The sequence below is a fragment of the Protomyctophum bolini genome (genome assembly GCF_963924005.1).
Source record: "Protomyctophum bolini genome assembly, chromosome: 19".
NCBI lineage: Eukaryota > Metazoa > Chordata > Actinopteri > Myctophiformes > Myctophidae > Protomyctophum > Protomyctophum bolini.
Genome location: NC_137880.1, coordinates 34,276,958 through 34,302,947, shown reverse-complemented (window position 1 = coordinate 34,302,947; position 25,990 = coordinate 34,276,958). Strand labels below are relative to the sequence as shown.

General features: G+C 42.8%; 1 protein-coding gene across 1 annotated transcript in view; it reads left to right on the top strand.

Moving 5' to 3' along the window:
• Positions 1-25,990, top strand: part of tnfrsf21 (tumor necrosis factor receptor superfamily, member 21) — a 53,352-nt gene that overhangs the window by 12,999 nt on the left and 14,363 nt on the right. The window contains exon 3 of the mRNA XM_080790954.1: positions 6,817-7,437. Coding sequence (XP_080647080.1) covers positions 6,817-7,437 — 621 coding nt within the window. The remainder of the gene's footprint in view (positions 1-6,816; positions 7,438-25,990) is intronic.

Below are 25,990 nucleotides of genomic sequence, written 5' to 3'. Positions count from 1 at the left end.
ATGCGGACAAAAATAAAAGCCTGGGTACCGAGGCTAGGGTCCCTGTCCAGGGGGTGTATAGCCTCCTCACACTACAGAAACAGAAGATAGGCTGTCCTTATTGAATTGCTGTTTACCTTTTCTATACAGCGAACACTTCTTAGTTTTATTATTACGAGTGTTTCACATTTCCCAGCTAAATCGCACATGATTTTAGCAATCAGCCACCATTAGCAACAGAGCACACAGTGGTGTAAACTTTAAAGTAACGAATGTTTACTCAATTACTGTCCTACGGTATTTTTACTTGGTATTTCCAATTTTCAGTACTTTTACTTCTACTCTCAGAGGCAAATATTGTACTTTTACTACACTACAATTATTTGAAGACTTTTGTTAGTTTGTAGATTTGAATTATTACTACAAAACATAAAATTACCTACTTGAGCCGTCTACATTTCGGCCATTTGAAATCTTATGAAATATGGACATTCTGCATAGTTCATAGTACTTTCTACTTTTGGTACTTTATTATTTTGATACCAATACTTTTGTATTTTTGCTCAAGTAAATTTTGAATGCTGGACTCCGGACAACTTCTTCCACCTAGGTATGCATGGTGGGGGAATTGTACTGTTGTTGTTATTGCTTCATGGGAGTGTTCCAGGATCAGGTTTTGATCCCGAATAACCCGTTCTGGTAACCATGATCTCACCCTTATTTGGACATGGCAAATTAATGACCGAATGTCTGTGATGTGACATGTTTGGTCTTTTTTACCAGATTATGATGGTTCCCCAAAAACATAAAAAACAACTCAAGTATCACTATCTAGTAACAAGTTCTCGTTAATACTTTTCAGTGCTTGCAATATTAATAACAATAAAGACAGTTTAAACCTGAACTGTAAAACATCTTCAAAAATAGCAAATCTACAAGTTCGGTATAAAACTATTGTTGCTACTTTAGTGTGACACTGTAGTAGGACAAAGTAGGGCATTAATTAATGGAAAAAACCCCATAAACAAATATGGAATATGGAGAGATACAAGGTTTCTGCGCAACAGTAACGTGCTAAGATGTGTCACGCCTGTGTCAGATGTGTCACGCCTGAACACAGAAGACTAATTACCTTACTGTTTTGGAAGGATCAGTGTTTGCTTGTATTTACACATCCCTCCATGCGTGCGCACAATCCGCACATGCACACACACACACACACACACACACACACACACACACACACACACACACACACACACACACACACACACACACACACACACACACACAGAGGGCCAAACACAAACATGCCCTCCCTGCTGACTTTTAGACTGTGTACACACTAACATGCATTGTACGAACGCATGAACGCACGCAGGCAGGCAGGCAGACAGACAGACAGACAGACAGACAGACGAGTTCTCTCCTCCTTTACACTGTCCTCTCATTCCTACATATCAAGCCCTATACATTCGTCCTGTACTTTGTAAACTGGCTGAAGGAAAGTCAACATGTTATTTTTTATTACATGCTACAAGTCATTCTGGCCTGTGTCCACAGGCCTCGTCTTAACAGTCGATATGTAAAAGGTCTTTTGAGGGATTTTGTTGCTAAGCAAGCACTGCGGCTACTGTGAACCCACTTCAAGCAGCACGTCACTTGGCTAAAAGTTACTGTACGCACGTCAAACCAAAACCTATTACAACGTCGGTGTTCTGTAAATACCGCAATCGCCCCCTGAAAGTATTTTTGAGGGGCGCCAGCGGCCAGCCCTCCTATACACAGGTTCAATGTTTGTTTTGTAAACGCCATTGACAATGAAGGGAAAATGTACGACTCATAATGTGCCCCATTACGTCATATTGTCTCTTTATTGTTAATGGCGTTTAATTTAGTTTGTTTCGGCACCGTTTGTTTTTACATCACCTACTCAACACGAGTTAGACTTTAATATATTAGCGCCCCTCACTTCACACGGGTGTGATTTTAGTATTATAGCCTAAGCCTACCCTACAGTACAAAGTCACGTTAATTAACATTAACCCTTTAAGACCTGAGATCGGATTCTATAAAATGTCTAAATCCTGTCATTTCTCTGAATCGGCATGTTTCTTCTTTTTTTTTTTTCACTTCATTTTTATTGAAGGAAGAAGAACAGACACAAACAAAAACTCAACTAACAAGACAATACGGGAAAGAAAAAGAAAAGAAAAAGGACAAAGTAAAAGCAAAAAAAAAGGCTGCATTTTTCATATTACAATAAACATTCAATGAAATCCTATTGCAATATCGCTATAGGCTGAGAGAAGAGATTCCACTTTTCCCATTTTTTTATAGAATTTATCGGCATGTTTCTATATCGGTAGTTTTCATACTTTTTCATGTCAAGGACCCCCAAAAGTATGTGTATTTTGTCACGGACACACATCTCAAAATCTCACTATATTCACTAGCATGTGTACATTGTAAATCTCACTATGTTCACCATGGACTAGCATGTGTACATTGTAAATCTCACTATATATTCACCATGGACTAGCATGTGTACATTGTAAATCTCACTATATATTCACCATGGACTAGCATGTGTACATTGTAAATCTCACCATATTCACCATGGACTAGCATGTGTACATTGTAAATCTCACCATATTCACCATGGACTAGCATGTGTACATTGTAAATCTCACCATATTCACCATGGACTAGCATGTGTACATTGTAAACCTCACCATATTCACCATGGACTAGCATGTGTACATTGTAAATCTCACTACTATATTCACCATGGACTAGCATGTGTACATTGTAAATCTCACTACTATATTCACCATGGACTAGCATGTGTACATTGTAAATCTCACTATATATTCACCATGGACTAGCATGTGTACATTGTAAATCTCACTATGTTCACCATGGACTAGCATGTGTACATTGTAAATCTCACTATATATTCACCATGGACTAGCATGTGTACATTGTAAATCTCACCATGTTCACCATGGACTAGCATGTGTACATTGTAAATCTCACCATATTCACCATGGACTAGCATGTGTACATTGTAAATCTCACCATATTCACCATGGACTAGCATGTGTACATTGTAAATCTCACCATATTCACCATGGACTAGCATGTGTACATTGTAAATCTCACCATATTCACCATGGACTAGCATGTGTACATTGTAAATCTCACCATATTCACCATGGACTAGCATGTGTACATTGTAAATCTCACCATATTCACCATGGACTAGCATGTGTACATTGTAAATCTCACCATATTCACCATGGACTAGCATGTGTACATTGTAAATCTCACCATATTCACCATGGACTAGCATGTGCAACATTGTAAATCTCACCATATTCACCATGGACTAGCATGTGTACATTGTAAATCTCACCATATTCACCATGGACTAGCACAGTGGTATTCAAGGGCCGCCAATTGAGGCCCCTGGAAGAATTTGAAAAAAAAAAAAATAATAAGAGGGCTAATAAAAGTTACAGGTATGGTGTGTGCGATATTAATTGTGAGATTACCATAATGACGGTAATCATTAAAGGACCACTTTTCAACCTATATCTTCATATAATAGGTCCTCACTAATAATCGTGATAAAATGGCACGTTCTTTTGTGTCACATAGGAGGGCTGTGGGCAGTTCAGAAACCCACCCAACAGTGACATCAATGGAGAATCCAAGCTAATAGAAACGGCAGGCTTTCTAGTCCTGAAAAGTTGCAATGCGAAAATGGACGCCATCATTCTCACGATAATAAACCCTGTTAGGGTCCATATGGTTCCATTTGAACACTCTCAGAGTTACAGACCCATAAGGGTCCATTTGGTTCCAAACCATCATTTCCCTGGGGACCCCCTGGAACTGCCTCAAGGACCCTGGGGGTCCCCGGACCCCGAACCCCACTTTGGGAATCACTGCTCTATGTAATCTGATCTTTATAGTCTGATAAACTATTCTCACGTAAATAAATCTTGTTTAAAAAACAATCTGCCTAACGATGATGTCACTGGTGGTCGTGGACGGGTTTCTGAACTGCCCATGGCAGAGTGATGTGTGTGTGTGTGTGTGTGTGTGTGTGTGTGTGTGTGTGTGTGTGTGTGTGTGTGTGTGTGTCCAGCTGATGGTCGTTAATGTCAAAGCAATGCTGTTTAGTGTTGATGCACTGTCAAATAGGTCTAGGCCTATGCATCTATTCTAAGTTAGCATATACCTGTATAGACATATTATCCTGCTCATTACTGTGCGGAAATATACATAAATCCACACAGAATCATTCTACAGTTGTGGCCCCCGGCCTAATCTAATTGAATACCCCTGGACTAGCGTGTGTACATTGTGTGCCCAACATAGGCACAGTGCTTCTTATGCAAGCTGTTATTGTGTGGTCACAGTAACTGATACTCAGTTCCCAGAATGGACACGTTTTTCTTTGTGACAATTCCAAAAAAGAGACGGGTGGCATCTCCCTGACTCAGGAATGCCACTATACACAGGAAGAGTTTGTGTCATCTCTCTCTCTCTGTGTGTGTGTGTGTGTGTGTGTGTGTGTGTGTGTGTGTGTGTGTGTGTGTGTGTGTGTGTGTGTGTGTGTGAGAGAGAGTGAGTTAACCCTTACCCTTATTCCCTCAACTATGCTGCCATTGCGACCCCAACCTAACCCCCGGAGGAGGTTTTATGTCCGGACATTTTCGGGAACCCCTCTTGGTGTTCTACACATTCTGGACGGGACCCCACCATCAGTGTCCCGCGACCCCAACTTTAAACCTGGCATCCCTAATTTTGGCATTCCTATTTTTGGGTGTAAAAAGACAACCCCCCCCAGTCACCCCCCCTATAAAATAGGGCTTATATAATAATAATAATATCAAAGACAAATTCTTGTTTTCTAGTCTGTTCTAGAAAATAACAAGAGTGCCCTCCCTCCCTCTCTCATCACATTTCCAGTGTCTCTCTCCCTCTGTACCCCCTGCTGCCCCTAGTCAGTCCGTCAGTCAGTCAGTTTTATTAGTCACACAACCAGTCGTAACCTGATTATCCCCTCCCCCCCCCCCCCGCCCCCACCCACTACACTGACACGGCTGTTTGTTTGAGGAGGCCACTATTACATCATGAGTGTTCTTGTCCTTCGGGTCTCTGTTACCGTCAATGATGATGAGGGTGGGGCGGGAATACAACGGGTCCTAAGGTTACGAGACGAGTGTTGAAAAGAGGGGAGAAAGAGGATGGAGAAAACTGTTGCTTCTAAACTAGAGCGCTAATCAAACATTTAGTGAACAGTAGAGTAGCCAGTTGCACCACCTCACACTAAGTTAAAACTTAGCCTAGTTATAGCTTAAATCACTTTTAAGTCCAGCCATGTGTACTGCCAGAGTAAATAAATTAATGAGCCCTTTGCCGGCATGTTTTTACTAACCTTTCAAGATCCACAGAATATTTCGCTCCATGACGATCGACACACAGAGAAGGAGGAGAGTATCTGCTTTGATCGTGGGGAAAGCTTGCCACCGCGATGCTCCGTTCCCTAGTTATTGGCAGTCTCATGTAGCTTGTTTTTTCCAAAATCGCTGTCTAGCAACAGAAAGCAGATAAACATTTATATATATTATATATATATATATATATATATATATATATATATATATAGTAAAATTACGCTCAACAGGCTTGGAAATGTTGAGATGACGTTATTTCCGGGTGTGAACTTCTTCAGAGGTTCACACCCCATCATGTTGCTACGTCAAAATACGTCAATGGCATTCTAGGTTAAGTTTTAACATTAGTGTGAGGGAGAAAAAATAGATTGATCATGGATACTTTTGAATACGATTTTATTTAATATTCTTTATTAAATTAGATTCTGTTTAATTATTTTCAATACATCATGCTTTTTGAAAAATAGGCCTACATTTAATTCCCACATTTGACAGATGCTGTGGCTCTGTACCTGTTGATAAAAGGATGACACAGATTACCACTGATCCAGGGGACAATCCTCCAAATGATATAATGCTATTATACAACACTGATCCCATTAACGGTACTGTAGAGGCATATTGAGTTCAGCACTTGGGAACTATATGCTGTTGTATTGCAATCGTTAACCCATTCTGACCGGGCACCCATTTTGGTGTTAGCATCATGTTATGCTTTACCTATTGAAAAATAGCAGATCTACAAGCTCATATCGCGCCACCGAGTGGCGCGATACGAGCTTGTAGGTCTGCTATTTTTGAAAAATTCGAAGAACGACTGACATTTTTAGAATCTGATCTCAGGTCAGAATGGGTTCATCAGACCAGTGTGTGTCCAGTGGAAACCTCGTATGAATCTGATCTCAGGTCAGAATGGGTTAAGAGTCTAATGCGAGTGGAACATCGATCCACTGGTCGTGTTCTTTTCCATGGACTAAAACAAAGGACAACAACAACAACAACAACAAATCCTGTCCCGGATGTTTTCTCCCCTTATTTGTATGTTTTTATCAAAAGGGGCATACGTAGCAATTGAGATCGAGAGACGGAGAGATGGAGAAAGAATAGTAGAAAAAAATCTTAAAAATAAAAAAGCAGAAGGGAGACTGAGTGGAGAGGAAAGGGGGTATAGAGAAGGATTCAGGAGAGGAAGTGCTCTTATTCTGTTTGTCTGGCAGATAGCCAGACAAGCAGATTAAACTGTCTGAACTTTGTTTCAATAAGTTATGAATAAGTGACAGAACACATCTGTTCTCCTCCTCTCTGTTTTCTCTGACTTTCTTTTCTTCTTTTCTCTATTGTTTCTGTTTTACTTTCTCTCTCTCAGAGACCAACAGCCAGTTGCTGAATGGTTGGTCCCCCACAGCAACACCTGTGGGAGAAGAAGAGGTTGCCATCCCTCCTGGCGAGGCCCACCATGCACAGGGTCTGGTCATGAGCTGGTCCGCCACCTCGCCGTCACCTCCAGAAGGCCAGGATGACTCGGACCAGCAGCAATCCCCCTCCCCAGCCCACAAACACCACCGCACCCACCTGAACCCCGGACCCCCCAGCACGAGGGCCACGGAGGGGGTGGAGGACAGTGTGGCTGCGGGGTCCGGCTTCGGCGGTGTCGGCCGTGGTGTCGGAGGAGGAGGAGGCGTCCAGGGAAATGTGGGCGGAGCGGGAGGTAACAGCTACTTCTACAGGCCCACGCGCAGGGGGTCCCCGCGGCCCAGCGCCCAGCGGCACTTTGACATCAACGAGCACCTCCCCTGGATGATCGTGCTGTTCCTGCTGCTGATGCTGGTGGTGATCGTGGTGTGCAGCGTGAAGCGCAGCTCCCGCGTGCTGAAGAAGGGGCCGCGGCAGGACCCCAGCAGCATCGTGGAGAAGGCCATACAGAAGAGGCGGTCGGGGCCGCCCACGCAGATCAAGGAGAAGTGGATCTACTATTCAAACGGACAGGGTGAGTCCCTTTGTTACTGAAAATGTTACGAGAGACATGAACATGTTACATGCACAACGTGGTATGTGGTCAAGGAATGTGTGCTAAGAGTGTGTGCACTACGAAATAACTTTGGGAAGCAGGTAAACAACATGGCTAACATCACCAGTATCTATAAGAACATACCTAGCATCCATCTAGGAACATACCGGTACCTAACATCTACACTACAGTTTCTAAAACATACCTAGCATCTATCTAGGAACATGCATACATACATACATACATACATACATATGTAGCATATAGTATTTAAGAACATAGTCTACCTAGTACCTAGTATCTAACTTAAAATGCATGTAAGAACATATCTATATACAATACTATTGATCGATCTATCAAAGAACATACTGTACTGCTAAGAACATTGTTGGCATCCAAGAACATACCTATCGGTAGTATCTACCTAGTACTAGCGAAGAACATAGTCAAATATTTATGTAAAAACATCATCTGTCGACCTAGTAAGCATCTTAGATCATACCAAGCATAACATTCTGAGCATGATGTCTAATAACCTTAGAGCATACCATACCTACTGTAGCACCTGTGTATATACTATAATTTACACTGAGCCTTCTAAATCCAGTTTTCTGAAGGTTTCTGTGGAAACCTTGCATGTCCAAAACTGTTCCCTTTTTGAAAACATTTAAAAAAAGAATGAAAATAGACAATCTAAAAGTTCACAATTGTGATCATTGTGAGCTTGTAGATCAGCTATTTTCACTACTTTGGTGCAACACTCTTGTATGATGAAGTAGGCCCAGTAGGGCATTCATAAAAAATAAAAATAAAAGATCATTCAAAGTTTAAATATGAAGATGCAAGATTTGTGCCCAACAGCAACGTTATATATTGCTCAAATCTAGAATGACACGGATGCTTTCACGAATTGAACGGGTTAAATATCCCACAAGCAAGAAGTGAAGACACAAAGATAATAGTGCAAGACGGAGTCGAGGGCCATTAGGGGTTGTATAGTATATTCCTGACTGTAAATGAGGTGGTGGAGCCTGAAGAGGTGCAGGTTTTCAGACTGCGGCGTATGATAGGGAGTGACTGCAGTCCTGACTGACTGACACAGAGAGAGGTTTGCTAATGGGGCGTGTCACATGGAGTGTTTATGTTTTAGGTTCTTTAGCTGGTAGGTAGAGTGTAGTGTGGGTTAGACTTGCTCCAGGAGCCAGTAAAAGTAAAAGTGCCATATTGGCTCCTTTAGGACTGATCCTGTTTTAGAAGCTCCTTTGGTGTGGCTGACATCTTTGAGCCAGTAGAAGGGTGGTAGAACAGAGCTAGCTAAAATTGGCATTTTTTAAGCTTATGTTTGACACTTTGGGATAAAGGTTAATGAATGCAATTTTTTCTGTCGCTTTAATCATCTGAAATGCATCTGCGCAACACTAAGATGAATCTTGAACGTTCATATTTAGTTCTCTTCTTTTTCTCTACTTTGGTTAGACAGGGTCTGAGAGGTTTCCACAGGTTTCCACAGAAGCATGATTCAGTTACAGTTCACTCAATGTGACCTCATTTTGATATCTCGCTGAGAGAGAATATGTTTATCTGAAAAGGCAAACATTTGGAAATGGGCGTAAGACACAAAACCAAACAAAAAGAAAAATCTATATTCACAGTCAAGAAAAAGTGTGTGGATAAGGATAAAAACAGGGCACCCACACGTAGCGGCCAACAGTCCTCACATGCATGTACACAGTACACACACACACACACACACACACACACACACACACACACACACACACACACACACACACACACACACACACACACAGGTACACAAGACAAACATTGTTCCCCATGGTATTTATAGAATAAGGCTCTGGATCTTTCCCTGCAAGACCATCTGTTGGTGTCGTAACAGCAGGGAAACCTAAATCCAATCGATTCTGCCCCAGAGCATACAGCATGGAGAGGTGACACGTACACAAGCAAGGACATGACCTCACACACACACACACACACACACACACACACACACACACACACACACACACACACACACACACACACACACACACACACACACACACACACACACACACACACACACACACACACACACACACACACACACACACACACACACACACACACACACACACACACACACACACACACACACACACACACACACACACACACACACACAGCTTTCTTGTCTTTGTTTTTGTCCTTCTCTCCACGCCTTACTTTGTGTAGTCTTGTTCCTGCCCCTCTGATACAGGGATGACATCATTATGTAGTCCAAACTGGAAGCTACTGCCACCATACATGGGTTCTATATTAGAGCCACACCGATAATATCGTGTTTGCCGATTCATTGCTGACTTTTCTGATGGCATCGGCATTCAGTATCGGCAATCATGAAGCCGATGTGTCCCGATCCACTTTAAATCTGGCGTCACTATTGTAAGATTGGCCAGGATAACATTTTCAAAAGCAGCACTGAAATTTGTTCTGCGTCCATGACGTCACCGTTCAAGAAACAGACATAGACAATAGACATACATTACAAAATGGTAGACATTACAGGACAAAGATCACAGAAACAATGAGGAACGAGAACATATCCACTGGTTTAACGATTTTGGTTTAGAAGCAAGACAGACTGATGTACTACAAACGAGTTCTTTAGTCTGTTTTTCTTAAATGTAGGGACTCTAAACCGCCTCATGGAGGGCAACAGTTGATATTCATCATTTAAAACGTGTAAGGGACTCAGAAGAGATACTCTTCGCAACTCTAAGCATGCTCTTGGTCTGGGCCTGTTTAAAGGAACGTAACACGACCTACCAACAATTTTAGCGCAGATCTTAATTTCTCCAATGTCTGTCAACATGTACTCTAGACTCAGTGCCCTGTGCTCCACTGCAGAGCTTGCCATTTCACACGATGGGAGAGAGAGAGTGAAGAGAGAGACCCAAGAAACACAAGCTCAGGACACCTCCTGCCTGTGATACCCAACTCTCTGAAACCCCTCTGACTGTCCCCCATCCACCCCCCTCCCAGGGCTCTGTGTGTGTGCGTGTGTGCGTGCGTGGTGTGCGCGTGCGTGCGTGCATGAGAGAGAGTGAGAGCTGTGATAAAGTTGAGCCACCCGCCCGTATATCTCTCTCTCTCTCTCTCTCTCTCTCTCTCCCCCTCACTGACCGACCACACAGAGAACCGGAGCGATCTGGTTCCAACTGCACCGGGGTTGGTTGGCTGGTTGGCGAGTCCCGTTAGTGGGTCGATCGCTCCTCTTACACGGATATAGAGATACAGAGGGGGGGAGAGAGAGACGGAGACAAAGAGAGATGGAGAAAGGGAATGAAAAATGGAGGCGGGGTACATGTCTCAGTTTGACACGGGGGAAATGGTATAGTGTTGGAGAAGCACAGCAGACCTGGGGTCTCCTCCAGACATTACCGAGCAGCAACACTAGAGAGAGAGAGAGAGAGAGAGGCCATAGCGCCACCGTCCTACTAATGTTGAACGTAAAGGGTCAAAGATAATACGAATAATACAATAGAAGAAGATAAATATAGCTGATTCTTTGCCGTGTCACTCACAACGTAACCTCTTCTGAGCAAAAGTGCACTGATTTCTTTCTCCAAATAAGTACAGAAGAGGCAGAAGGAATTTGTTTATCAGTGGCTCCTCCCCTTCAAATGATTTAACGATATTTCAGACCAATTCAAATTTACTGCACGGTGCTTATAAGAGGCATTGCATGTTTCTTTAAATGGTTGCCTGGTTTTTACATTGAAGCTGAGCATGTTTATGCGTGTGTATGGTGTATGTGTGTGTGTTCTCCCCGCTTTCTACGGGTAATTTACTTCTTGGCGCGCGCACGTGTGTGTGTGTGTGTGTGTGTGTGTGTGTGTGTGTGTGTGTACACACAGGTATGTGTTGATAAAAGCATGTGCCCATGTGTATGTATTTACACCGATACGTATGTATGCACATGCAGCCCAAATAGGCACTTTACACTGCTATTTATTCCCTCCAACATAAAACAAAACAGCTTTTTAATCCACCCAAGGTGCACGACTGGCTCCCTGGGACGGTTGTAATACCCTTTTTACAAGAGCAGTTAACCCATTTTGGGCGGGAACCCCTTTTGGTGTTAGTGTTATGTTATGCTTATAGCTATTGAAAAATAGCAGATCTACAAGCTCAAGCTACGAGCTTGTAGGTCTGCTATTTTTGAAAATTTGTGAAAATGTGGCCCAAATGTTTAAATATATTCTTTCAGAGCAAACGTTTTTAACTCAAATCTTTGCTTCTGGGGAGAAATACATATTTTCAGATGGGGGTCTGTGGCCAAATACAGAGAATATTTGGGGTCCTTGACATGAAATATTGCGAACCACTGATATATAGAAACAAACGAGGTTTTTCAGAAAAAAAATACATTTAAAAAAAGACATTAAAATAAGGCCTAAACGGGTTAAAACAGCCAGGCAATAAATGAAAAAAGAACGGGAAACATTGAAGAAAGGATCACACACAGACCTGGCGTTCTCTGATAGCACGCCAGGAAGTAGTCAAAATGGCTACTTTTACACTGTTTGGCCAAAGGAGGCTTGCCAGGGCCAGCAACCTAGGTAAAAATGTTTTTATAGCACAACGATCTGAAGAAATTATTTGTTTATATGAAACTATAGTATAGTCCAGCTGGTAAGTCTTGTCTGCTGGCAGTAAACAAGGCATCCAAAAAAAAAAAAAAAGAGCCTGGGTGGCCCTATAGTGGAAACCCCTTTAACCCATTCTGACCTGAGATCAGATTCATACGAGGTTTCCACTGGACACACACTGGTCTGATTAACCCATTCTGACCTGAGATCAGATTCTAAAAATGTCACAGTCGTTCTTCGATTTTTCAAAAATAGCAGACCTACAAGCTCGTAGCGCGCCACTCGGTGGCGCGCTATGAGCTTGTAGATCTGCTATTTTTCAATAGCTAAAGCATAACATGATGCCAACACCAAAACGGGTTCCCGTTCAGAATGGGCTAATCATGAGTATGATACGAGGGCTTCAACTATCGATACGTTTCTTATTGATAATGTTATTGATTACTTTTTAGATTAATCAAATAATCGAGAAGCGCAGGTTTTCTATAAGCGTTGTTTTTTTTAACTTTGTCGCACTTTATTGTCGTGAATAAATGGCGAACATGACCAAGAGATTGGCTATTTTCACTGTTGTTGAAAAGTTTTGGAAAGTATTCACCTAATGATAATATGCCCGAAATAAGAATCGAATATTTGCGATAATGTTTCATTATCAATGACATAGATTAGTTTGATTAACCCCCTTTGGTTAGGTTTGTCCCTGTGCATGTACTCAATTCAAGCTAGTCATTTTCATACAGGTAGACTCAATGTATTTCACAATTTGGGGCTCCATTTTCGTCACCGCTAAACCCCTCATGCCTAAACTTCTTTTTACTATTTTGCTAAACATTTTTGAATATTTAAAATGGCCAGTCTACAAGCTCACAATATGTCAATGTAGATTGGCTAGTTGAACTATTCAAAAATGTTTTTCAAAATAGTAAAAAAAAAAGGCAAAGAAGTTTAGGGATAAGGGGTTTAGCGGTGACGAAAATGGAGCCCTTAGTCTCCCTCCCCCTGCCAGAAAATGATGCAACATTATACACGACCAAAGTGGCAGCATTTTGCATCTGTCCATTCACCCGCCTACTGTATACATAAAGCATCTAGATGTTATGTCAACAGAAGTGCTTTTTTTAATTTATTTTTTATGGCTGGCAGCGCCATGCATTTCTATGGTGCGCTCCTTTTCCCAGTGCCCAAGCATCGCGATTCAGTGCTGTCGGGGCTCTAGGCTCCCAACCATTCAGTGCTGTTGGGATTCTCGGCTCCCAGCGTTTTTTTGGTCGAGTGCCCTGGGCGCTTCAAGCAGACAATAGCTCAACTTTTGGAGAGGAGTGACAGTAATTTGATCTAACTGATTGGGACTGACAACTTGGTAATTTACGAACCCGACATTGAATCATTACATAACCATGAGAAGTCCCTGTTTGTGTTATTTCAGCTGAAGCTATTTGTGCTAATAACAGATGACGGGACATTTGAGCACAGCAATGATTGATAGGTTCAAAACGTTGCGGGCATCAATTTACGCATGTGGGATTGCGGGTGCTCTGCATATGATTTCCAAAGTGCTGCTCCTCTCAAACAACTTCGCAGTCTGTCACTTGTAAACCACAACCATCCCAAATTCACATGATAAAACATTTTAGGACCCCTCACCCCCACAACACACGTACACGCATGCAAGTATGCACGCACGCACGCACCCTTCACAATGTTTAGATGTTACTCTCTGACTATGTAGTGCTAGTGATGAGAACAGTACAGCGGATCAAATACGTTTTTAGGAGCTGTCCCATCGTAGAAATGAAGTAATTTAAGTTGTGTGTATTTCTTATCCAAGGGAATCTTCTGGCTAAAGCATTCTGAGAATAAACTGTCTCAGTCTTTTGAGGTAGTCCAGCAAAAAGGGCACTGCAGTAATTTGTAGTGGAAACCAGACTAATTAGACTGTCCCCCAACCTTACCTTTAAAACGGGACACTTCATAGAAATAATCATCACTGTCTAATCACTGAGATATTAGTTCAGGTCTTGGTTTTTCCTCTTGTGCTCCACTTATTTTTAGCTGTATATTCACTTCGGAATTGCCCTGCTTTTTAACAGTATTTGCCCAGGTTCTTTTTTTTGCCCCTTTGCAGATGCTTGGTCCAGTTGGAAGCTTTCCTGTCGGAATTGAGCAATGCTTTTCCAATGGGAGTCACATGGTTTGACCAAACATTTGTGTTTGATTGCTGATTGCTGGTGGTGTTCTGCCCCCCCTCAAACCATGTGACTCCCATTGGACAAGCATTGTGGTGGCCTAAAAAAACAAAACAATTACCAAACATTTGATTGATCGGTGTTTGATACGTGTGAATGAGGCCTCAGTGTTTGTTTTGATGACATTGCGGCTTTCTTTAAATGTCATAACACATCTGACCAAACAAATTGGAGAGCAAAGGACATCATGTAAAGTCTGTGGAGTCTCGGGGACAAATTGTTTATGACATTGATTATATTAATTCCTTTCATCGAAACAGGAGAGTGATAGGAGATCACGGAGAGGAGGGCTGATGCTGTAGTTGTGTATCATTATTATTTTCCGTTTTATTATTTTCATACTTTGTCAGCTGTTGCATTTGGGGGAACGCGAGAGGGAAAACAACATTTTACCTGCCGACCACCCCCTTTGCTAAATACTCACACAACGCCCACCGTTTACAACGCCAAGTTCCACACAGGAGCACGGCAGGGAGCCACCCATAAGGATATACATTGCTCTGCAACGCAGGGTGGGCTAGGGGCCTTCCCCTAGGGGCCTTCCCCTAGCCCACCCTCACAGAAATCAGAGGTATGGTTTGGTCGGAGGTATACAAATGTGTCTTTTGTCAAACAAGCATGGGCACATAAATCTCACTGGTTGAAATTCTGTATAGATTCTATATAGAGCTCCATCTTGCGCCACCCTTATCCCTAAACGTGTTCGCCATTTTTTACTACCGGTATTTTAAAAAAAAACATTTAAAAATAGCTCAACTAGCCGATCTACATCGAGACATTGTGAGCTTGTAGATTTGAACTATTTTAAAAGGTTTTTTTTTAAATAGTAAAAAAAATTGCAAATTAGTTTAGGGATTAAGGGTTAAGGGGTGGCACAAGATATAATAGCCCCATGTCTTCAGGCCAGGGGTCAAAGCAGGAAGATTATGATAGATAAAAGATGACTGTGATGGTTTTTGCGATGTACTGTATATGCTCATGCACCCTTGCACTAAACCCCCCTGCTTTTGAATGAATATTCAGTCAGTGGTGAATAACATTCAGGGGGAAAAACCAGAAGTCTTGTGAGACAAAAGACAAATGAACTGAGTTGGAGAGAGGTGTGTGTAGATGATGGTAAGTGAGGCATGAAGACCAGCAATTGTGCCTTCTGGAAATTGGACCCGTGGGGTCCAATTTCTGCTGCTGTGAATAGTGGAAGCTTGGTGCTGTTCGCAATGTGAATCCAAAGTCTTTCACTCCTGAGTTTTTGATATGAACTTATACAAATACATTCACAAACACACACATGCACATTTATTTGTATTGTGTACACTTAAATTACAGCCATTTACACATATTTCCCTAACCCTTTCCCACACGCTCACACGAACTAATACTTAAAATATGTATTTAAGTCCACATAATCAGAAGTACAGTACAGGAATACCTTGTACAAAGGACATAAACACTGTCAGTGCAGTCAGACAATAGGGAAACAGCCAGTTACAAAGTGCAGACATTGAGCGACTTCCTTATGATAGCTGATTCTGAGCAGTACCTTGCTAACTGTTTGGCCCCCCCTTTGGAGAGGCCGGCCATTTGAAGGCCCCTCACAACCAACTTGTGCACGTGTCCTAGGGCCTAGGCTACCAAAGACAAAAACAAAGCTAAAAGTTAAAGTTTACAACTGTAGCCTAACTGAGACAGTCTGCTCTAGCTGGTGATATTTTAGCAAAGAAGAAGGGGAAAAAAAGAATCAACATTACTCAGGCTAAACAAGCTTGGCTTCACAGTATAATGATTTTACAGCATGGTGGAGGACCTGAACATGGAAGAGATATCTTTTGATATCAAGTCCACTATTCTGCCATACCTACTTATGTAGAGTCACCTGTATACATGGCCCCATTTAAGATGTGGGTCACGGTTTCAGCTATCTGTTCTTGACCTTGATGTGTACAGTGAGGACCATGATTGCCTGGAAACCAGACGGAGAGATTGAGTTTAGATGGTAAAACATCGCTTTCAGAGTAAAGACAACATTGCACTCATCTACTGTATGGCCACCATTTTGAACCCAGAATGAGAGACAGAATGGTCCGCAGCAGGGAGACATACGGTCTGAGCTCAGTCCAGTGTTGTTGTGCCTACAGGAGGCGACCTCGGGCATTCGTCAGTGGAAGATGGTGTTCCAAGGCCACACACAGTTATAGTTGCTCTGACGGAGATACTGGAGTCAGATATGAAATCCTCTGAGACAGCCATAGCCTCAGAGTTAGACCCTACCCAGTCCATAGCCTCAGAGTTAGACCCTACCCAGTCCATAGCCTCAGAGTTAGACCCTACTCAGTCCATAGCCTCAGAGTTAGACCCTACCCACTCCAAGATCACTTAGGTCCGGCCAGTCTGACCACACTCCCCCCAAACCTGGGGGAGTGACTGTCCAGCTTTCCACTACTGTAAGTTTCCTCTTGAAGCCCAGGAAGCGAGCTACATGCCAGGGGGAACAACATTTTTGGTCCAAGAACAGAGGGGAACGTGCAAGCTCCGGTCATCATCATTCTTCAACATTTTCAACACGCACGCACGTACACACACGCACACGCACACGCACACGCACACACACACACACACACACACACACACACACACACACACACACACACACACACACACACACACACACACACACACACACACACACACACACACACACATTGTATAGTTTACTTTGTGAGGGGTGGGTCAGTTGCAAGCTGTGCCTGCTGTGAAGTATCCTTATCAGACCACACACGCACACTGTTACCACGTCTGCATCATATAGTATTCAATCTGTTGGTTTTGTTCAAGTGCTTGACCACATAACGGACCTCAGCATGTTCAATCAGCATTATTACATTCTCATTCAAAGCAGCTGGTGAGAGCTTCGGTTAAAAAAGAAAAAAAAAAAGCTTACACAATCAGAAGCTCTATTCCCTTTTCAAGCTGAGTCCACAATAACATCACTACATTCCAGTTCCCTTAACAAGTCACTTTCTAAAGACATGCGAGTCAGTATGACTCAGTCCGTTTTGTAACATGATGCGGCTGATCCACGTAACTGGGCAATCTAAAGTGTAATTAAATTAGACCACGACAGTGACAAGAGTTGTTTGTGAATTCATAATTTGAATTTCACATGCCGCACCGCTCCTATTATTTGGGCAAGCTAGACTGATAAGGCCTACATTCTAAAAGGCATCTGAATCTCAAAAGCTTTCTGAAAGACTTTACAGAATTGCCAACGTTCACTAATGAAATTATTTCTCAGCCTCTGTAGCAGATTACGCACACACGCACACGCACACGCACACGCACGCACGCACGCACACACACACACACACACACACACAAACACACACCAGCGACATGGGACAGAGTTGGTGGGTTTTTTGTGGGTTGTTTATTGGCTTTCTGTGGGTCATGTTAGCTCTTTGTCTATTGCTAGAGTGGTTTTTTTGCTCCCTCTTTCTGCAGGCCTTCACTGACATCTTGGCTAGCTGTCATTTAAAAGCCATTGTACTTGTTGTCCTTGTAGCTCTGACCACATGATTAAGTTAACCATATCAGAAAACATTGTAACCTCATCAAAACAAAGATTGACAGGCAGGCAGTCAGACAGACAGGGATACTGACTGTATCATTTACTTATCAACTGCATCTAGTATATAAGTTCACATTAAATTACATGAATACACTTTGGGGATCTTATACATACTTTGAGGATATTATGAAGAAATCTACGAGCTCACAATGGAGCTTGTAGATCTGCTATTTGATTGCCTATTTTCGACAGATTCTCACCTGTTATGACATGCCCAGAATTGGGGACGCTAGGGTTCAATTGGTTAACCCATTCTGACCTGAGATCAGATTCATACGAGGTTTCCACTGGACACACACTGGTCTGATGAACCCATTCTGACCTGAGATCAGATTCTAAAAAAGTCAGTCGTTCTTCGAATTTTTCAAAAATAGCAGACCTACAAGCTCGTATCGCGCCACTCGGTGGCGCGATATGAGCTTGTAGATCTGCTATTTTTCAATAGCTAAAGCATAACATGATGCTAACACCAAAATGGGTGCCCGGTCAGAATGGGTTAAAAGAATGCATACTTTAATCCATGTAACACAATCTGTGATCTCTTCTTCTGATTGGGCTGAATGAAACTGAACTGTTCATCTGTCAGGCCTTTGACGTCTCGGTGTTGTTTTGTCTGTTCTCACTTCTCATCAGGCTAATGGTGAGGGATAAATGTTGACTCATTCTTGTCTGACACATCACTTTGACAACAGAGTTTGGTTGGGTTTCGGATTGCATTTTTAGGCTATACCAGCAACTAACACTACAGTGTTTTTTTTGCTGTTCCGGTTGTGGCTATGATGTGATATCTACATACATTACGCACGCAGCCACGCACGCACACGCACGCACGCACACACACACACACACACACACACACACACACACACACACACACACACACACAGGTGTACAGAACCTCCTGGAGAGGTGTACAGAACCTCCTGAAGCCTGCGATAGTTCATATAGGGGCAACATTTGTCTGAATGCCATAGCTGTAAATCGGCTGTCCGTCAGCTGATTGTATTAATCAGCCTATAGCTATTCCTCATTAACATCTTCACATCTCGACTGACCGATACGTCGCACAACATACTTCAATCGGAGCTCACGCCCTTAACCATTCTGAACGGGAACCCGTTTTGGTGTCAGCATCATGTTATGCTTTAGCTATTGAAAAATAGCAGATCTACAAGCTCATAGCGCGCCACCGAGTGGCGCGCTACGAGCTTGTAGGTCTGCTATTTTTGAAAAATCGAAGAACGACTGACATTTTTAGAATCTGATCTCAGGTCAGAATGAGTTAATCAGACCAGTGTGTGTCCAGTGGAAACCTCGTGTGAATCTGATCTCAGGTCAGAATGGGTTAACAGAACGGTTTCTTAAATACGGCTCTCGGCTTCACCACAGTATGCTTCATTGCTTCACAGACACTGCTGCTGCCGCTGCGCGCGAGCTTGCCTCCATCACCCCAGCCTCCACCTTTTGACCGTAGTCTGGCATAGGCTCTTTAACGCCGAGTTGAACTGTATTCTATTTGTTGCAATAAATGGTTAATCTACAGTACACTGACGCGAGTCCCTCAGGGCTCTATATTAGTCAGTGACTTTTCCGTTTTCGCTCAGAATAGCGACGCGTGTTGGAACGTGCTTGTGGAGTTATCCCCGGAATGCTGCGGTTTAATATCCAACAGGCCATGGAACTAATGGTGCCATGGTGCTAATTAATGCACCTGCAGTTTTAGAAAAACAGCAAAACACATACCCTTTGATCTTTTTTAAAAATTTGTATAGCTCCCTCATCGCTTATTTACAGTTTTAAAACTATAAAGATGCATTGTCATCTCTCTGTTATAGTCACATTACATCCTTTCACTGTCGAGGCAAAAATCTATTCATAAATCAATAATGTTTTAATGTGCCTGGCTGGCTTTGGATAGATCGTAAAACACAAGCGAGTGATGATCCTTTGATTAGCCAGTTGGTGAGCCAGCCAGGGATTTAAGTTCTGTATGATAGACTAGGATTAGTTACAGCACTACGATGACAGGACAAACAGTACAACCGAGGCCAGGTTTGATGGCCAGGTTTTAACCCATTCTGACCTGGCACCCATTTTGGTGTTAGCATCATGTTATGCTTTAGCTATTGAAAAATAGCAGATCTACAAGCTCATAGCGCGCCACCGAGTGGCGCGCTACGAGCTTGTAGGTCTGCTATTTTTGAAAAATCGAAGAACGACTGACATTTTTTTAAATCTGATCTCAGGTCAGAATGGGTTAATCAGACCCAGTGTGTGTCCAGTGGAAACCTCGTATGAATCTGATCTCAGGTCAGAATGGGTTAACCACTTCAACCTTCAACCATACTGTACATTCGTTCTATGACAAAAGAGTGATGGCTGATCTACAGGCTCACAACGCATCGCACTGCGTTGTGAGCCTGTAGATCTACAGGCTCACAACGCATCGCACTGCGTTGTGAGCCTGTAGATCTACAGGCTCACAACGCATCGCACTGCGTTGTGAGCCTGTAGATCTGCCACCATTATTGAAAATGTTGGTCATGATCAATTTTTGAAATTTCTTAGCCGATAATGACATGCCCAAAATAGGAACGCCAGGGTACACGCGCACGCACGCACGCACACACACACACACACACACACACACACACACACACACACACACACACACACACACACACACACACACACACACACACACACACACACGCACAACACACACACACACACACACACATACAATGAAGACAACACATGCATGCACACAGACACTACAACAAACCACCACACATTCGTTGCAGCTGAGGAGTGTTGATTCCAGCTTGTTTTTTCAGTTGATATGAGCTTTATGCCTAGGGTGACGCATCGCGTGACTGACGCACACACACACACACACACACACACAAAGCGCCTTACAAAAACAAAAGCAATCTCACGTGCCACAGCTACATCTGCACATCCACAGGCGGTGACACACTGACTGAACCATCCCGCCAGTCATTTAGGTCATAATCCAGCGTAGTTAGCAAGCTCTGCTAGGGCAGCGCAGCACAGCGCAGCACAGTGCAGACAGAGTGTCAGGGAGTTCTCCAGGCCGTCCTCTGTCCGTCTGTGTGTGTTATTGTGACTGAGGCAGACCAGGCAATGACCCGAGACCCGTGGCACGCGATGCCCTCCACGCCTTCTGGAGTCCACGCTTATTAAGATTACAGCCAGCATTTACTGTATATGATGCATACAGTATACTGCACGGTAGTAATCACAGGCCTAGAGAGGGGGTGTGTGTGTGTGTGTGTGTGTGTGTGTGTGTGAGACGGTGTGCGCGACGGCGTGCATGCGTACTGTATACCGGTATGTGTGTTTTTTATGTATGTGTGTGCTTGCATGTGCATGTCTTAATCTAGTCATAGATTAACATGTGTGTGTGTGTGTGTGTGTGTGTGTGTGTGTGTGTGTGTGTGTGTGTGTGTGTGTGTGTGTGTGTGTGTGTGTGTGTGTGTGTGTGTGTGTGTGTGTGTGTGCGCGCGCATGCCTGTTTATGTGTCTGTCACGTCCCATATGAATCCATTCCACTGCCTTCCAGTACGTGCTGCTCTCAGTCATACATCAGAGTCAACTGAGAACACGGTTCAAAACGTGATCCACTGAATCTAGCGAACGTGAAAGCATTCATTCTGCCATGTTGAGCACGGTTTGCGGAGCGGTCATGATATCGGAAGGTCGCTAGTTCGTTTCCCCGGACCGGCACGTTAAAATTACCACAGCTGAAGTGCCCTTGGACAAGGCATTGAACCCCTACCATGAAATGTTCGATGAGCAGGGCCTGGCTGTAAACAAGTTCTTGAGCTTAGTCCAGTTACCCTGGGTAAACATAGTACCTTTCCTTTCCTTTCCCTAGTCAAAAACATTAAAAGATAGCTAATCGACATATCGTGAGCTTGTACGGTCTCTATTTTGGCAGTTGTTGAGATAAAAACAAGAATTTATTCTCTCTAATGACATGCCAAACCGGGACACCATGGGGTGAACGTTTTTTTTGACATAATGCATGATTCACATTTTTGTCTCAATCCACTGGCTGAAGGTTTAGTCTAGAAAGGGACAGTGTTTTCATTTCCACAATAGAATGTTTTGAATCGCCAAACATGTTGTTTCACTATGATCTCATTGTCCCACATTGTCTCAATAATGAATACAAGATTTGTCCATAACAAATGAAAGTAAAAGTAACTTTTCATAAGAGTGAATGCAGACTAAGGGGCGATTCATACATATTTTAGAGCCCAATAAAAGTCGGTTCGGCTCTGTAGAGCCTACAATGTGACGTCATTTGAGGTTCGGGGGGGCGGGTACCGTCCTAAAGTCGGCTCTTCGGTGCTACTGAAAATTTCTGACGAGCCGAAATAATTTCGGCACTACAGCGCCGAAACAGCTGTAAAATAGGAGTATGAATCGGCCCTTAGTCTCGTGTAGCCAGACAACTATTCACAATGTCCGAATGCTATATAGTAGGCCTATGTGTATATACTGTATATATAGTATATTATGACCGGAAACATTTGAAAATTGTGGCAGCCAACTGTCTGGCTATGCGAGACTAATGCAGACTTGAACTACATTGCGCTTGAACTACATTTGAACCCAGCACAGGCTGTGCATTGAACTTAATTCTGACTGACTGCATTGTATTCCAGTAGGTCATGGCTACAGCCAGGCTAAATAGTGGAATTCCTCGGCACCCACTCGCTCAGCAAGACGCACATGTAATGTAAATGCAATGCAAAGACAAACATGAATGCATGTAAGTATAAGACTGGACAGACACTTCTGGTGAATGTGATTAAATCTCAACAAAGCTGCGAGTTAAAGATAGTGTTGCTACCCTAATCCTGATAAGTATGCACACACGCACACACGGACGGAGGGAGGGATCGGATCCCCATTTTTGTATCGCATTCAACAATCTCTGGACGCCCACCAACAAAGCTATATGTGACAAACGGTCCAAACGGATTTTTATTTTTAACCCAGTCAATGTCAAGTCAGTGGAGGAGTGGAGCATAGACTGAGAACTCTCCCATGGCTGAAAAATGTGTGAAGCAGAAAATTGTTAAATGTGCCTATACTGAGTTTTTGTAACTAATTGTAGATTTTATATGATGTGGCTATACGGTCCAAACACCCTTTGGCATCTTTATTCTTATTTTATCTTTTTTTATTCTTCCAACAACAGAAACAATGTAAAATGTTGTAGAAAATCTGTAGCATTATTTCAAGAAATTCCTAGATACTGTAGTTAAAAAAGAAAAAAGAAAATGCAATGTCATGCTGTCCTTATACTGCTACTCCAAAAGTCATGGTCCACATTTCCATTGGACGATGGGCATTATCTCTGCAAAAAAATGATGCCTTTCAAATTCAAATTTGAAAGGCTTTTACCTTTTTTTTTTTGCCACTTAAAAAAAAATGATTTTCACCAAAATGTCTGTCTCATCAGTTGTGTCTGATTGGAGTCAGCTGGAGCAGCAAGCTGCAGTGCGTGATAACGTGAGCTCAAGAACAAACAAGTCCATCTCAAGCTAGAAGGATGCCTTGCAAATATCCTATAAACCTGCGGGCCGAGGCCCACTGGTAGGCCTTGGCGATATTGGAAGTGGGTCCCCAAATAATAAGGCAAAAAACACAAACACAAAGATTTTATTGATATTATATAAATTGATAGCCAACCCGCACCAACCCGCCCCGCAAAATAATATATTAATAAAAAGTATAGCCTTTTCAACACGCAACAAGTCCATTCAATTGCTTTCAATTTACAATTTAGGCATTTAGCAGACGCTCTTCTTAATCCAGAGTGACTTACATTAAGCAAGAACAAAAAAGCATGGGAATACATCACATAAAAAGCATTTAACATGAAACATGCGTAAGCTAAGAAAGTAACAGTGGAATATCTATATAATGAAACTATACATATAAACTATACATATATACTATACTATGCTATACATATGTACTATGACGTGCTTTGACTACATACAATGGACTTATAGTGCTGTTTACATAACATGCTATAAGTCTGTATCAAATGCTATCTAAGTCTACAGAAATGCTATCTAAGGGGCTAGGGTAAGTGCTATGGGCCTTCGATAGAGAGAGGGGACTATTTCCCCATCAATTTACATCTGTGCAGCATTTCATTTCTAATTGGCTTGGCTTGGTTGCGTTTAATTGTGTAGGCTACAAATTAAACATGAGAGAACATTGAACGATGACTACAGTGTGAGTCCTGCCCTACAACATTACATGATGGGACATTCACATTAAGTTGATGTGTGGCCGTGGTCGGGATATCAGGATAATGAGGATATCATGGACAGCTGTGCATGCTTGATCACATAAGCAACACATTGAAACATGCTAGACGATTTCAGGAGGAGTGGAGACGGACGGGACAGCAGGAGAGGGAGACAGAATAGGAGAGAATAAGCTACCGGAATGTCCTTTGTTTGGGCTGAAAACCGTCTGAAGTGAGTGGTACTGTACTGTACTGTACTGTACTGTACTGTACTGTACTGTACTGTACTGTACTGTACTGTACTGTACTGTACTGTACTGTACTGTCCCTCCCTGGCCTGTGTGTGTCTGTGTGTTAGGCTGTGCAACAGTGACACTTGGTGGTGAACATATGCTATAACGCTATTTTCGTGCTTGGACAGACAGACAGACAGACCCAGGGACACACATAGCTGCCTATAGGAGTGGTTGCACCACTCAAAAAACGTCTATAGAGCTTAAGTGGTTAAATCAGGCAACAGTTGGTTCAAGGACAGATGGCTGTTGGTGGCATGGATTGAATCCACGAGCTCTCTGCTATCATATAGGTTCTTTATTTAACATAATGCCTCTTTGTCACCTCTTTGCCACCTCTTTTCCGTGCAAACTCCGAGCGTTTTGCAGTTACACACCCTCACACGACAATCACAGAGTTCAAAAACCTATTCCCTTTCACATCCCTTGATCGATTGGAACTAGATCAAACCTGAACTGCTTGCTCTATAAGCCAAATGATGAAACCTATTGAAATCCGCTCCCTGTCCGTTGGCAAGGAAACACTCACACATACAGCAAACAGTAAAGAGTTCAAAACAGACCCATACAGTACAGTATGTACCCGCGGGGGTTAAACTGAGACGGTGTGGGTTTGAGGTTGCCGAGGCGTTGACATAATATATGTCTCTGTGTGTGTGTTCCCCTCTGAGGACCTGCCAGGACTGCAGCACTAGCTTGTTCTCACATACTAAAATAACAGTTAGGCTTGGTATGGACCCCTCTAGTCAGCCTGATGACATGTCCTACCTAGACAGTGCAGTGTTTCTCATGTCAAGGACCCCCACATTAATGTATATTTTGGCTGGGAACCCCCATCTTTTTTTTATTTTGGGATGTTTCAGAAAGATTTCACTTTTTTTTAATTTATATATATATAGCAGATCTACGAGCTCACAACATGTCGCTTGTAGGTCTATTTCCAAATGCCAATGTGTATTAAACTGATTCTGATGCTATACTGCATATTGAATAGATTTGCTGGGGACCCCCTTGGCACCCCCTCGTGGACCACTAGGGGTCCCTGGACCCCACTGTGAAACCTCTGTACTTGTTTGCCTATGTGTGTTTCGTGTGCATGTGCATGTGCATGCGCATGCGCACACATGCATGTGTCTCTCATGTATGGGAACACGTGCATGTGTGACGTGTACACATATTTATGCACATGTGTGTCCCATGTGTGTTAATTTGCTGTACTACGGCGCTTGAGAACCGGATCTGTTAGATTAAATGGCTGCAAGTCTCCTGGCCTTATGACCTGTCATTCAAACTGAGGACTAAAAATATCACGTGCAAAATTAACAAATTGTCTCCAGGGACATTTTTATGGCTCGACTTTTCAAATAAATCAGTACTTTCAGCTGCCTTAGAACTCTGATAATGTAAAA